The 14,247-nt window shown below is 63.4% G+C and overlaps 2 protein-coding genes across 3 annotated transcripts in view; both read left to right on the top strand.

Moving 5' to 3' along the window:
- The window catches only part of PLEKHM2 (pleckstrin homology and RUN domain containing M2), a 39,523-nt gene extending 33,427 nt beyond the window's left edge, over positions 1 to 6,096 (top strand). For both annotated transcript variants that reach the window (XM_055138564.1, XM_055138563.1), the window contains 11 exons: positions 247 to 316; positions 410 to 500; positions 1,024 to 1,088; positions 1,512 to 1,600; positions 2,099 to 2,231; positions 2,626 to 2,816; positions 3,060 to 3,125; positions 3,649 to 3,808; positions 3,939 to 4,118; positions 4,206 to 4,322; positions 5,199 to 6,096. In XM_055138564.1, the coding sequence (XP_054994539.1) occupies positions 247 to 316; positions 410 to 500; positions 1,024 to 1,088; positions 1,512 to 1,600; positions 2,099 to 2,231; positions 2,626 to 2,816; positions 3,060 to 3,125; positions 3,649 to 3,808; positions 3,939 to 4,118; positions 4,206 to 4,322; positions 5,199 to 5,333 (1,297 nt within the window). In that variant the 3' untranslated portion in view covers positions 5,334 to 6,096. The remainder of the gene's footprint in view (positions 1 to 246; positions 317 to 409; positions 501 to 1,023; positions 1,089 to 1,511; positions 1,601 to 2,098; positions 2,232 to 2,625; positions 2,817 to 3,059; positions 3,126 to 3,648; positions 3,809 to 3,938; positions 4,119 to 4,205; positions 4,323 to 5,198) is intronic.
- A 2,090-nt stretch (positions 6,097 to 8,186) lies between these two features.
- TMEM82 (transmembrane protein 82) lies at positions 8,187 to 12,595 on the top strand. The gene is made up of 6 exons (XM_055138565.1): positions 8,187 to 9,141; positions 9,252 to 9,324; positions 9,432 to 9,606; positions 10,200 to 10,617; positions 11,767 to 11,954; positions 12,380 to 12,595. The coding sequence occupies exons 1-6, from the start codon at positions 9,063 to 9,065 to the stop codon at positions 12,467 to 12,469; spliced, it is 1,023 nt and encodes a 340-aa protein (XP_054994540.1). The 5' UTR covers positions 8,187 to 9,062; the 3' UTR covers positions 12,470 to 12,595.
- The last annotated feature ends 1,652 nt before the right edge of the window (positions 12,596 to 14,247 follow it).

Raw genomic sequence — 14,247 nt, 5'->3', positions numbered from 1 at the left:
CAGTGTGCCTGTATCACCTCAGTGTGCCTGCCTCGCCTCAGAGTGACTGTATCACCTCAGTGTGCCTATGTCGCCTCAGAGTGCCTGTGTCACCTCAGATTGCCTGTATCATCTCAGTGTGCCTACCTTACCTCAGAGTGCCCGCCTTGCATTAGTATGTCTACCTCGCCTCAGAGTGCCTGTACCACCTTTCCAGCCCCTACCTTAGCCTGCTACCTGGCCTGCCCATCCTTATCCTTCTCACAGGGTAGACAACAATCACTTGCTCCTGCTGATGATCCATGTGTTTCGGGAAAATGAAGAACAGCTCTTCAAAGTAAGTTCCAGGGACTCTAGAATGAGCGGGGCGGGGCGGGCTCCGAGGCCGGGCAGGAGCCAGGGGCCTGACCTCCCTGTGCTTGGCCCGCAGATGATCCGGATGAGCACGGGGCACATGGAAGGCAACCTGCAGCTGCTGTATGTGCTGCTCACAGACTGCTACGTCTACTTGCTCCGGAAAGGTCCTGTCCCCGCCACCCCCGGCTAGCCAGGGCAGCTGCAGTGGAGGATGAGACGGCCTCCACCCCTCTCCTCAGGCCCTCTGCCTCCTGAGTCTTGCTGGGCTGCCCGGAGAGTGCTGAAGGAAATGCACGCCAGGGGCCAGTGCCATAGTACAGCCCGGAAGGGCGCCTGCCCTGCACACAGCTGGCCGGGTTCCACCCCCAGTGTCCCCTCCGGTCCCCCGAGCACCTCCAGGAGCGATTCCTGAGTGCAGAGCCAGGAGTAAGCCCTGAGCATTGCTGGGTGTGGCCCCCGTGCAGAAGGAAAAGAAAAGAAGCAACACAAAGGAAATGCACCTCACAAAAGGGGTTCCTGGCAGACCCCGACAGGAGCCTGGGGAACTCCCTGCCTCAGCTGCCCTGTTGTTCTGCAATCACAGGGCGAGGACGAGTCTTCCCAGAGAGGGGACGAGGTCTCAGGCAGGGAGGGAGGGGGAGGAAAGCGGGCCGTGGGGGATAACGGGATTGGCGTCTCCTCTCTCAGGGGCCACAGAGAAGCCCTATCTGGTGGAAGAGGCCATCTCTTACAATGAACTGGACTATGTGTCGGTGAGTGCAGGCTCTGCTGCTGGCAGATGCCCCGGGCAGGGCTCCTCACCCGCCCTCCTGCCCTCCCTCAGAGCTACGAGCAAGGCAGGGCCCCCGGGTTAAGCCGCAGGGGTTAGGTACCCGCTCAGTGCTCAGAGCAGCGTCTCTGTCTTTTTTCAGTCTGTTGGGGCTGTTGGAACCCAAAAACCTAGCTTGGGGCTAACTCCTGGCTCTGTGCTCAGGCTCGCTTGTGGCGGCGCCGGGGATCGAACCCAGACCCTCCCGCATGCCAAGCCTGAGCCGTCCCCCAGGCCTGTGTCCCGGGTGCTGGGATAAGGACCAGGCTGGCGGGGGGTGTCCCTTCATGAGACCTCCAGCCTGGCCTCCCTAACTCCAGCCAGGCGGCCCCCGCCCACGGGCATCTGCCGGTGTGTCTTCTGGCAGGTGGGCCTGGACCAGCAGACGGTGAGGCTGGTGTGCACCAACCGCAGGAAGCAGTTTCTGCTGGACACGGCTGACGTGAGCCTGGCTGAGTGAGTGCCCCCCCCCCGCCCCGCCCACCCCCCTCCGGCATGACTGGAGAGTCACAGCATCTGCCCCGCCCTGGAGCAGCACAGGGAGGAAAGTGGGCCACAGGGAACGGGGAGCGGCCCTTCCCTCTGGGCCTGGAGTCTGGTCAGAGTCACTGCATGGACAAGCATGCTGGCTCACGTGGCCCACCCACGTGGCCTTGGACCCTGCATGGCTCACACCAGAGTGGGGCTGGTGGGAGGCGCCCCGCAGGAAAACCACAAGCCCTGCAACCCTGAGCACCCACACGGTCCTGTGGCAGGGTGACACGGAAGGAGCGTGTGTCACTCAGCTCCTGCGCATTCCCTGTGCCTTTGCCAGCTCGCCGTGGGTGGCCACACCACGGGCATGTCACTGCCCACCCCTGGTCTCTGCTTCCAGCCCCGGGGACCTCTGCTGGGGGCCGTGAGCCCCTGAGGTGGGGACCCCATCCTCTGACAGCACCCCCACTCGCCGTACAGGTTCTTCTTGGCGTCTCTAAAGTCAGCCATGATCAAAGGCTGCCGGGAACCGCCCTACCCCAGCGTCCTGACTGACGCCACCATGGAGAAGCTGGCACTGGCCAAGTTTGTGGCCCAGGAATCTCGATGTGAGGTCAGAAGCTGAGGGGTGGGGAGGGGATCCGGGTCAAGAGGTGCGAAGAGGTGCAGTGCCCCTCAATTCCCCCCCCAGGGCTTCTGACCCCCCGCCCCCTCTCTTCTGGGGTGACCTTGTTCCTGGCGCTCAGCCGTCGGGGAGACAGGCCCAGCCTCACTCTGGGGCTGGAGTGATAGAATAGGGCACTTGCCTGGCACGCAGCTGACCCGGGTTCAATCCCTGGCAGCCCATATGGCCCCACCAGCCCACCAGGAGTGATTCCTGAGTGCAGAGCCAGGAGTAACCCCTGAGTATTGCCGGGGATCCCGCCCTTATCTGTCGCGCCCCCCCCACCAAAGAAAAAAACCCCACAAAAGCCAACCCTCACTCTGCCGCTGCTCCTCCCCGCCAGGCCACGGCTGTCACCGTATGCTTCTACGGGCTGGTGCACTGGGAGGACCCCACGGACGAATGCATGGGCCCAGCAGCCTGCCACTGTGCAGCCCCCGAGGGCGGCATCACCAAAGAGGGCGTGCTGCATTACAAGGCGGGCACCTCCTACCTGGGCAAGGAGCACTGGAAACCCTGCTTTGTGGTGCTCAGGTGGGTGTCACCGCCGGGCCGCAGGCCGGCACTAGGGTGGCTCGGGAAGGCCGTCCCGTCCGCCTCTGGGGTCCGGGAGTGCCTCTGGGCTGGGGTCGCTGATGGACCCACGGGGGAGACGGCATTCCCTGCTGCCCCCTCAGCTCCTGACTCTCCCTAGCGTCTGGGGGTTGCCCCTGGGGTGTGGGCACTGCGGGGACCCCCTTCCTGGTCAGGTCTCACCCCGCCATGTTGTCACTGCAGCAATGGGATCCTCTACCAGTACCCCGACCGCACAGACGTCACCCCGCTGCTCTCGGTGAACATGGGGTGAGTGCTGTGGCCGTGGGAGGTGGCCACGGCCTTGGGACCTGGCGTCCCTGCCTGGGGGTCCGGGCCCCGGGGTCTCTGCTCCCCTGGCTGGACCTCTTCCTGTCACTTCAGCCTGTGCCCTGGGGGCTGCTGCACTCAAGGAGTGACAAGGGCCTCTTCCATCAAGGGGAGCTGCTTCCTGGGGAAGGTCCCGTCTCATAGGGGAGACAGCCCCTAGACTGACAGGGGAGGCTGCCCCTAGACTGACAGGGGAGGCAGCGCCTAGACTGACAGGGGAGGCAGCCCCTAGACTTGACAGGGGAGGCTGCCTCCCAGACTGACAGGTAGGGAGGCTGTCTGTTAGATTGATACAGTAGACAATCTCCCAGACTGATAGGGGAGGCAGTCCCCCAGACTGATGGAGGAGGCGGTCCCCCAGACTGCTGGGGGAGGCAGTCCCCGAGTCTGCACCTGGTGCCAGCCCCAGGGCCCTGTCTCGTGCCGCCTCCTCGCTCTGTTTCACCCTCGTCCTCTGGCCCAGGGGGGAGCAGTGCGGTGGCTGTCGGAGATCCAACACCACGGACCGGCCCCACGCCTTCCAGGTCATCCTTTCCGACCGGCCGTGCCTGGAGCTGAGCGCGGGCAGCGAGGCTGAGATGGCCGACTGGATGCAGCACCTGTGCCAGGCCGTGTCTAAAGGGGTGAGCTCCTCCTCGGCGACTCCCGCCGGCTCCCTCTGAGCCACTGAGGACCGTCCTTGCGGCACTCGGGGTTGCCCTGGCTGGGCCGCAAGGTGCGGCTCCTCTCTCACCCCTGCCGCCCCTCCCCCAGGCCATCCCCCAGGGCGTGGCCCCCAGCCCCTGCATCCCCTGCTGCCTGGTCGTCACCGCCGACCGCCTCTTCACGTGCCACGAGGATTGCCAGACCAGCTTCTTCCGCTCTCTGGGCACCGCCAGGCTGGCAGACATCAGCACCGTCTCCACCGATCCGGGCAGGGAGTACTGCGTCTTGGTGAGCTAGGTGGGCAGGGCGAGGGGACGGGCCTGCCCCAGGAACGCTGGTTCCGCTCACCCAGACACACCCTCCCCCCCTCCCCAGGACTTCTCCCAGGACAGCCAGCAGCCCCTGCCCCCCTGGGTCCTCTACCTGAGCTGCACAGCTGAGCTGGACAGGTTCCTGTCGACACTGAACATGGGCTGGAAAACCATCTACCAGGTACCTCGCAGCCTGGGGCCCCGGGCACGGAGCCTCGAGCCACAGACCGAGGCAGGAGGCAGACCCAGGGGTGACAACTGTGCCCGTAGCTGCTGCACTTGACCCCTGCACGGCTCACAGGGCTGGGCTCGGAGCCCTGCATGGTTCTCTGAGCACTAGGAAGCAGCCCCAAGCAGCCAGCTGGGAGACAGTGAGCCCCACCCTCCGTGGCTCCCGGGGAGTGTGGGACAAAAGCCGCGTCCCACCATAGGACCCACCATCCCCGACCTTCTGTGCCTGTCACGAGACGTAAGCCCTGAGGCTGGAGCCGTAGTACAGTGGGCTGCACGTTTCCCTTGCCCTCAGCAGACCCGGGTGTGACCTCCAGCATCCAGTGTGGTCCCCCAAGCATCACCAGGTGTGACCCAAAAATGAGAGAGAGAGGGTGCGGGAGAGGGAGAGAGAGATGTAAGCCTTGTGCCAGAGAGAGAGGACAGCAGGGAAGGTGCTTGCCTTGCATGCAGCTGACCCAGGTTCGATCCCCAGCACCACGTCTGCTCCCCTGAGCCCTGACCTGAGTGCTTTCTGAGCACCAAGCCAAGAGTAAACCCTGAGCATTGCTGGATGAGGCACAAAACAAACTAAAAAAGCAAAGCAAGAGGTACCCCAGGTGCTGGGGACACAGGATTGGCCGCCGAGTGTGGGGGAAACGCCCAACGCCTGACAGATGGACAGATGGACAGATGGGATCGGAGCCCACGTCAGGCCCCTGGGACGCGCTCCGCCGGGCTCTCCCTGGAGAGAGCCGCCCCTCAGCCCCCAGCCCCGGGCCCCCTGCCCCGCTGCGCGCACTCGGCCCGCCCGTGCTGCCGCTCACCCAGCATCCCCTTCCGCCAGGTGGACCTGCCCCACAAGGCCCTGCAGGAGGCCTCCCACAAGAAGTTCGAGGACGCCCTGAGCCTCATCCACAGCGCCTGGCAGAGGAGCGACAGCCTGTGCCGAGGCAGAGCCTCCCGGGACCCCTGGTGCTGAGGCCAAGCCCCCCGCGCAGACACAACACAGCGTCCCCGTGCGGCCAGAAGGGGCCCACGCGGCAGCCCGGGCCTCAGGGCCGCCACCCTGCTCCACGCCCCGAGCCCCCGCCCTGGGCAGCAGGACCATCGAGGGGGCCTGAGCCCAGGGTCCAGGGACCCCATGGGGGCACTCGCCCGGCAGCTGGCGGCCGGAGATGTGCAGGGAGCAGAAGGGCCGAGCCCTGTGGGCTCTGCTGGTGCCTGGCGGCGTCCCGGGGGCGCCCACGACGAGGGAGGCGAGGAGAGTGATGCCAACTCGGGGGAGGCAAGGGCTGGCAGGGCGGGCCCCCCCTCCACTCAGCGGCCCCGTGGGGGCCCTGGCCGCCCTGGGCGTCCCCAGGTCCGGTCCTTCTTCCTGGTCGGTCGCGAAGGGAGGCGGGACGCTTGTGGTCGCGTGCATGTTTCTCACCAACTGCCCCCCTGCTGCTGCCCAGCTGGCCAGGGCCGGGAGGCCTGCATGTCACAGCTCCCCGCCCCGCCCCTGCGCCGGGCCCTGGCCGTCCGACCCAGGGATCAGACCATCATCTTGCCTGGAGCAAAAGGGGCGGGAGGGGCTGGAGGGGGCACAGCCCAGGAGCCGGGGAGGGGGGCCTGCCAGGCACCCCGCTTGGCTGGGGTTACGCCCTGGAGGATTTTTGTCACAAACCCTGTGGAGGGGCCGGGTGGTCTGAGGTTTGTTTGTTTTTTTCTTTTTTAAAATAAAATAGACCTGTTATATTGCATAGACTTGGCACTGGCCTCTCTGACCGCGGCCGGAGTGGTGGGCTCTCTGCTCTCTGCTCGCCCCGACCCGGCTCCCCGCCTGGCCCCGTGAGAGAGATCCAGCCAAGTCCAGGCTGGACCAGGTCCTCTTGTTGGGCAGCCCTGCCAGGGAGAGTCCTGGCAGGGGGACACTGAGACCCTCCAGCCACCTTCAGCACCCCAGGGCTCTGAGTGTCACTTAGTGCTGCAGGACTGAGACAGCTGCCCTGGGGACACAGCCTGACAGCTCCCCAGGGCTCGGGGTCTCCTCCCGAAGGCACCCGGGGGCCTGTGCATGCCAGGACCCTCCCAGGAGAGCCCCCACCCACGCAGGCGCCTCCAAGAGCAGGGCCGGGCCAGGCTGGTCCTTACCGAGGAGGATGGCCATGGCTAAAGGTCACTCCGAGAAAAGGGCTTTATTTTCCCTCCCACGGCCCTGAAGTCTTGGGGCGGGGGAGAGCCTGCCGGGGTGCGGGCAGTGTGGACTCCCTGCTCTTCCCGGCCCCAGTCCCCAGGAAGCGGCTAGCCCGGCCGCTCAGAGAGGAGGAGCTGCACCCGGGTCATGGGCCTGAGTCACCCACAGCCAGCGCCTGCCCGGTCTGCTCTTGCCAGCACCCATGTTCAGAGCACGACTAGCGGGGTCCCACAGCAGGGGTCCCGGGTGTGGGCTGGCCAGGCCAGAGGCAATGAGTGGAGCAGGGGAACCAGACTCTGTCCCGGGCCTGCCCTGCAGAGTGCCGGAGGGCGAGAGGTCCCTGAGTCTGGGCTGATCAGACGCTCCCCACCTGGCCTTTCCCCCAGACCCCAGGGCAAGGCCTGCCCCTGGGCGGGCAGGTGGGGATGGAAGTAGCTGGGATTGGTAGGAGCCCCGGGGGGCATGTCCCAGGCCACAGTGGAGCAGGTGTCTCAGCAGCCCCTCCAGACACCTCAGGTCCCCTAACCCAACCCTGGGGCCCTAAGTACTGCCTCCCCTCCCCCCGTGCCCACGCCCACCCCGCCCCCGCTCCCTGTGCTGCTGCTGCTGCTGACCAAGACCAGCAGCACCTGGCTGGAGTCCATGGAGACACAGGCCCCAGCTGTGGGCCTGGTGCTGGGTGTCTCAACCCTGAGTCTTCACCACCACCAGCAGGGGGCAGTGACACAGGCTAGGCAGCATGCTATGGGGCCCAGCCCTGCCACAACCTCAGTCTCCCTGCTGAGCCCCTACCCGCAGCTCTCTCTCCTCTGCCCAGGAAAGTTGGAACCAAAAGAAATGAGGGGTGGGGGGAAAAGTGATATGGGGGATGTGGGATGTTCCAGAGGAATATTACAGTGGCTTAGAATACCTGCCTCACAAGCTTATGGGCATGAGTTCAAACCCGTGGGCTCCCACGTGCGCCACGAAAGATCCTGGCAGCCATGCTGTCCTATTCCCCACATTGTACGTCACTTCACCTGCACTGTGGCCAGGTGTGTGAGCATCACAGAAAGGGTGTGACCCCAGCGAGCAACACCACTAAAAAGATGTGCAAGCACCATGGTCAAGAAGGGCAAGTCCTGGGGCTGGAGCAATAGCACAGTGGGTAGGGCATTTGCCTTGCACGAGGACGACCGGGGTTCGAATCCCAGCATCCCATATGGTCCCCTGAGCACCGCCAGGGGTGATTCCTGAGTGCAGAGCCAGGAGTAACCCCTGAGCATCGCCGGGTGTGACCCAAAAAGAAAAAAAAAAAAAAGGGCGAGTCCTGACCAGCCTGTATGCAGTGCCAAGACTGAAGGAGGGCAAACCTTGGTGAGCACTGCAGCAAGTGTGCAAGAACCATAGGTCTGTGTGCAGCCCTCCCCACCCCAACACAGTCATACATGCACACGCACATACATGCACACATACACATACATACACATACCCCACACATACATAACACGCACATGTGCACATACACATGCATACCATGCACATATACATATATAACATGCACAATTGTACATACACATGCACATGCATACATAACACGCACACATATCCACACACAACACTCATCAATGATGGGAAGGGGTGGGAAGGGAATTAGAAAAATGAAAACAGATGGAAAGCACAGGGGCTAAGGTGCTTCCTGGCATCCCAGTGACCCCAGTTTGAATCCCTCGTCCACCAAGAACCACCAGAAGTGATCCCCGAGCATAAGCCAGAAGTAAACCCTGAGCACAGCCAAAGCAAAAAAACTAGGGGCAGTGAGTAGGGGGCCTGCCAGGGTTCAATCTCCAGCACCCCATATGGTCCCCTGAGCACTCAGGAGTGATCCTTGAGCACAGAGCCAGGAGTAAGCCCCGAGCACTATCAGGGGTGAGCCCTCCCCCCCCAAATAAAAGGGAAAGAAAGGGGATTGGCTAGACCCACCTCTCCAGGTGACGCCTGCCATCTAGTGGACACAGAGAGGACTGTCCGTCCAGGCAGCCAGCACTGTTCTGAGCTGGGCGTCTTGGGGGCTGGTGTTGGATGAGACCCAGGCAATGGCACCCCCCCCCCGCCCCCGCCCATCCAGACCCTGGGCTGAGAGAGCAGAGTGACCTCTAGCGGCAGGGGCGGGGGCGCGGGGGATAGACGGCCCCTTTGGGATGGTGCCCACGGGGTGGAGTCGCACTTGAGTCGGCTGGTCACACACCAGACTCAGGCTGGGGAAGAGCGTTCGGGAGGCCTGGGGGCTTGTGCAGCCAGCCCGGGGAGGGCAGGAAGTGGGGGGCCGAGGCCACAGCCTGACACCTGCTCCCCCAAACTGCCCTCTCGAGGCCTTTGCAGGCCCTGATTGGCTCCCAGTGCCCCTTCACCCTGAGCTCTCCTCCCTGGAGCTGGTCCTTTGACCTTCCCAGCCACTCCCTCCCTCGCGGACACCTTTGCCCCATGACGTGACGCTGGTCTCTCAGGTGTGGGCCGGCCGGCGGGAGGCTGGGGCAGGAGCCGGCAGCAGCCATGTTCTCCCTCCCCTCCTGGTTGCCCCACTTCCCCGCCCTGGAGTGGGGCTCTGACCTCCTCAACTCCCTCCTGCAAGGTGAGGCGTCCCACCAGGGGCTCGGCTGGGTGAGTCCCGACCCTGGGGCCTCCCCGCCCCTCCCAGCTGCTCCTCCCCTCACCAAACCTGCATCCTGCCTCCCCGTGCAGGCCTCCTCGGGGCCTGTGGCATCTCCGTCCTCAGCAACCTCCTGAAGGTCTACTTCTTCGTGGGCTGCGTCAGGTGAGTGCCTCGCCCTGCCAGCCAGCCTCTGCCCCCCCCCCAGTCCACTGGGCTCTGAGGGGAGGGAGGGGTGAGGACACCACCGACCCACACTCCTGCCCCCACAGCAACCCGAAAAGGCGGCTGGAGAAGGAGCGGCTGCGGGCGCAGTGGGCGTCCCTGGAGACCGTGCACCTGGCCGGCCTGGCCCTCATCCTCAGCTTCGTGGGCACGCGGGTGGCTGCCCTGGTGGTTCTCGAGTTCTCCCTCCGGGCCGTGTCCACGCTGCTGTCCCTGGACAAGGTGAGTGGGGTGGCAGGGTGGGGTGCCCCCCGCCCCCGTCCGTTCCCACCAGCACACAGGGGCGGGACCCCAGCTGGAGTCTCCTCAGCAGCCGCTTCCCAGAAGACAGGACGCCGGCGTGCCTAAGCCCGGTCTCCCCTCAGGGGACACGGCAACAGCTCCTGGGACGGGGCGCCTGCCTGGGCCAGGCCATGCTGGACACTGCACCCGTGTTGTCTCTTGCTCTCACAACCATGCGGGGGGCGTGGTCTTGGCGGTATCCCCACTTTAGCTAGGGGGAGAGATTTAGTGGTTTGCGGTGGGTCTACCACCAGCAAGGTACAGAACTGGGGTCCGAACATGTCCAGGCTGGGCATCCCCGGCACCCTGCCCCCGGCAGACGATCCCAAACAGAAGCAGGGTGGAAAGGAAGCCAGCGGGGTCCCTGGAGGGCTGGCCCCCAGTGCAGTGGGTCTTCAGGAAAGACCCCCAAGTGTCCATCGGGCTCCCTCTGGAGCATCTGTGACCGGGCAGCTATCTGGAGGTCGTGGGGCGAGGGGAGCCCAAGCCCCCCGGCCCCCCGCAGCAGCAGCCCGTCTCCACGCCCCACACAGGGCTCCCTGGGCTCGGAGAAGCTGCAGCTGTACCTGCTTAGCCAGTACTCGCTGGGCTGCGGGCTCACCTGCGGCCTGAGCTTCCTGCAGGAGGGCGCCCCTCACCGCACCCTGAACCTGGCGCTGGGCCTGGGGCTGGCCGCGCTGCTCCACGTGGGCGCCCGGCGCCTGCGCCAGCACGTCTGCCACCTGTACGAGCTGCACAGCAGCCAGAACTACTGCGGCGTCTGCCTGGGCCTGCTGTCCAGCGCGCACGTGCTCCCCCGGCTGCTGGGCCGGGCCCTGGCCGTGGCCTTCGCCGTGGGCGACCTGGCGGCCGTGACCCTCATCAACCAGGACTTCCTGACCACCTCGGAGGCCGTGCGCTTCTGGACGCCCCTCACCATCTGCTACACGCTGCTGGTCATCTACATGCAGGGTGAGGCCCGCCGGTGGCCACTCTGGCGAAGGGGGCGGGCGGTCAGGAGGGCGGTGGGTGCCAAGGAGACCGGAGGGGTGAGCAGGAGCCCCTGAGAGAGAGAGAGAGGTGAGTAGGGAGGAGTGCCTGGAAGTATTCAAATAACTGGCAGAATGAAGCTGCCCATCTCCCCGTGTCCGGTGTGGGGGCACTGACCGGAAGCCTGGTGGGCAGGGTGATGAGAAGCTGATGGAGAGGAGAGAAGTGACCAGGTCAGATGTGGTCTCTAGATGAGCCCCCTGCAACTGGGGATGAAGTGAAAAGGGTCAGGACAGGGACAGGGGAGGATCGAGCAGCACAGCAGGTGCTAAGGCCCTGAGGCAGGGGTGAACTGGTGGCATGGTTTTGGGTTTGTTTGTTTTGTTTTGTTGGCCACACCTGGTGATGCTCAGGAATTGCCCCTGGCTCTGCACTCAGGAATCATTCCTGGTGAGGCTTGTAGGACCACATGGATGGCCGGGGATCAAACCCAGGGTCGACCATGTGCTAGGCAAGAGCTGGATTTCATCCCCAGTGGCACTGCTTGGTCCTCCAAGCACAGAGTGACATCTGAGCACTGCTGGGTGTGACCCCAAAACAACAAATGCAAAAAGTGGGATCAAGGAGATAGTGAGGGGGTTAAACTGTTTGCCTTGCCTGTTCAATCCCCGGCACCCCATATGTTCCTCCTGAGCACCTCCAGGAGTGATCCCTGAGCACAGAGCCAGAAGCGACCCCTGAGCGCCACCAGGTGTAGCCTCCTTCAAGCCCCAAAGCAAATAGATCAGAGTTGGAGGTGCTAAAACCAGGGTGGGGCCATTTGCCTTGCACGCAGCTGACCCGGGTTCGATTCCCAGCATCCCATATGGTCCCCGAAGCACCGCCAGGGGTAATTCCTGAGTGCAGAGCCAAGAGTAACCCCTGAGCATCGTCGGGTATGACCCAAAAAGCCAAAAAAAAAAAACAAAAACAAACCAGGGTGGGTCATGGGGGTGACCGGATGTGCTCCAGTGGACATCTACTTAATAGCAAGCACTGGGGCTCAAAGGCGGGGTGGGGGTTGGAGAGAGCGAGTCTCTCCAGCCCCGCCCCGGGTGGGAGGGGGCAGCAGTGACAGTCCCGCCCCCGCAGAGGAGGAGCGCCGGAACCCCGGCATGCAGGGCCAGGTGCAGACGGTGCTGATGCGCATGGGCGGACTCTCCGTGCTGCTGCTGACCGTGGGCCGCTGGCTGGACCTGATGGGCCTCTTCATCTCCCTGCTCGGCGAGATCTGGTGCCTGGTGGGCGTCCGCACCCTCCTCGACCTCTGCCACGCCCAGGTGGGCAACTTCCTCCCGGCCCATCCCTGCCAGGGTGCCAGAGCCCCAGCCGGCCTGGAGCCTGTACAGACCCTTTCGGCGGAACCAGGGGGCCGGCTGGGCATGGGGGGGGGGAGAGGTCTGGGGGGGACTTGGGGGAGGGGATGTGACCCACGCGGGACAGCTTGGGCCCCCGCTGCCCAGGAGACTCTGGGCTCCATCCCCAGCACCCCAGGGCCCCTGGAGGAGCCCCCAAGGGGGGAAAGGAGGGAAGGAGGACAGCGGGGTGTCCTCTTGGAAGGCCAGGTAGCTGAACCCCACCCCGCTGGGTTAGCCTTTGTCCCTCTGTAGCCAGAAGTGGGAAGGTTGTGGTGTACCCCACAGCCCACCCACGGCTCACCCCAGGGAAGTCTGGTTGAGTGGGGGGCCTTCTTCCCTGCTCTCAGGACTTCTTGTCCCGGAGGCCTTCCGCGCCAGCTGTCAGCCCACCGCGGGCCCCAGCCCAGGCCCAGCCACAGAAGATGGACCCGTCCTGAGCCCCGCCCGGAGCGCGCTCCACCAGGCCTTGTCCTCCTGTGTCCACTCCCCACGGGCCCAGCTGCACGCCTGGACCTCAGGCTGCCGGCTGGGGACAACCATGGCAGGGCTGGCCCATGCCTAGAGCGAGGGTCGGACTGGGGGGTGGGGGAGGGAAGGGAGGGCTCCGAGCTGGGGTCCTCAGGAAGAGGGGAGCACACTGGGTCAGCCCCTCTTTCTCTGCCGGCGGACAGTGGATGCGGGTCAGACCTGCTCTCTGGAGGCTGGAGGGCACTGTGGGGTGTGTGTGTGGGGGGTTCCTCCATTTCCCGGCCCCCCTCAGCCCTCCCTGCGGGCAATAAAGATAATTTTCTCAGCCCGTGTAAAGAGTCAGAATTCACAGGGGGGTGGCGTGGCTGGGGTCACACCAGCCCTGGCGGAGGCTTCCTCCTTGGTTTGTGGGGGGCAGGGTCCCCTAGTGGACGGGGCTCCTTGTAGATGGAGAGAAATGGAGCTGGGGAAATTTGAGGTAGAGGGTGCTAAGGACCCGGGATGCGGGTGGCCACATGGCCCAGCTAGGGATTGAAGCCAGGCCGGCTGTGTGCAAGGCCAAGTGTCCTGCCCATTGTGTTGTTGCTCTGGGGGTTTATTTCTCCTGGTGTTGGGGGGACCCTATGGGATGCCAGGGATTGAACCCAGGTTGGCTGCGTGCGAGGTGAGCGCTGGCCCCTTCTTGTTTCTTGCTGGCATCAGAGCGAGTGGATTGTTCTTTCCGGTCATAGATTGAGGTTCTGATCTGAGAGGTAACAGCTGCTCAGGGGCACACAGTGGCAAGTCAGGTTTGAGTTCAGACTGTGAGCGTCACCTGGTGGCCTGATGCCCACCTCCAGAGCTGGGCATACTCCCTGCTCTCTCTTCCTGAGGCAGAATTAAGTCCAGGAGAGCTGGAGCAATAGTACAGTGGGCAAGATGCTTACCTCGGGACAAAGATTAATTAATTACATTTTTTAAATTTATTTATTTTGCATTTTGGGTCACATCCAGCGATGCTCAGGGGTTACTCCTGGCTCTGCACTCAGGAATCACTCCTGGCGGTGCTCGGGGGACCATATGGGATGCTGGGGATTGAACCCAGGTCGCCTGTGTGCAAGGGAAACGCCCTACCCGCTGTACTATCACTCCAGCCCCCTAATTAAATTTTTTTGGTGGGGAGCTTTTTGGGTCACACCCGGCGATGCACAGGGGTTACTCCTGGTTCATGCACTCAGGAATTACTCCTGGCAGTGTTCGGGGGACCATATGGGATGCTGGGAATCAATCCCGGGTCGGCCATGTGCAAGGCAGACGCCCTACCCGCTGTGCTATCGCTCCAGCCCTCTAATTAAATTTTTTTAAAAAAGAATCATAACCCTAATTTTGAAAATAAGGACTTGGGAATATAGAAGGGCTTAATTTGAAAAATAGAACTGCTCTATGTATGTTTCCGGTTGACAAATTCTTTTTTTTTTTTTTTTTTTTTTTGCTTTTTGGGTCACACTCAGCAATGCACAGGGGTTACTCCTGGCTCATGCACTCAGGAATTACCCCTGGCGGTGCTGGGTGACCATATGGGATGCTGGGAATCGAACTCGGGTCGGCCGCGTGCAAGGCAAACGCCCTACCCGCTGTGCTATCTCTCCAGCCCCACCGGTTGACAAATTCTGATGGAGGGCCATACCCAACAATGATCCGGTCTTAATCCTGGGTTAGGAGTTACTCCTGGCAGTGCTTGGGAGCCCATGTAATATTCTGCCACATG

Source organism: Sorex araneus, chromosome 5 (genome assembly GCF_027595985.1).
Source record: "Sorex araneus isolate mSorAra2 chromosome 5, mSorAra2.pri, whole genome shotgun sequence".
Classification (NCBI taxonomy): domain Eukaryota; kingdom Metazoa; phylum Chordata; class Mammalia; order Eulipotyphla; family Soricidae; genus Sorex; species Sorex araneus.
Note: the sequence above shows the minus strand (reverse complement) of the source record. Positions and strands in the feature narration are given on the sequence as shown.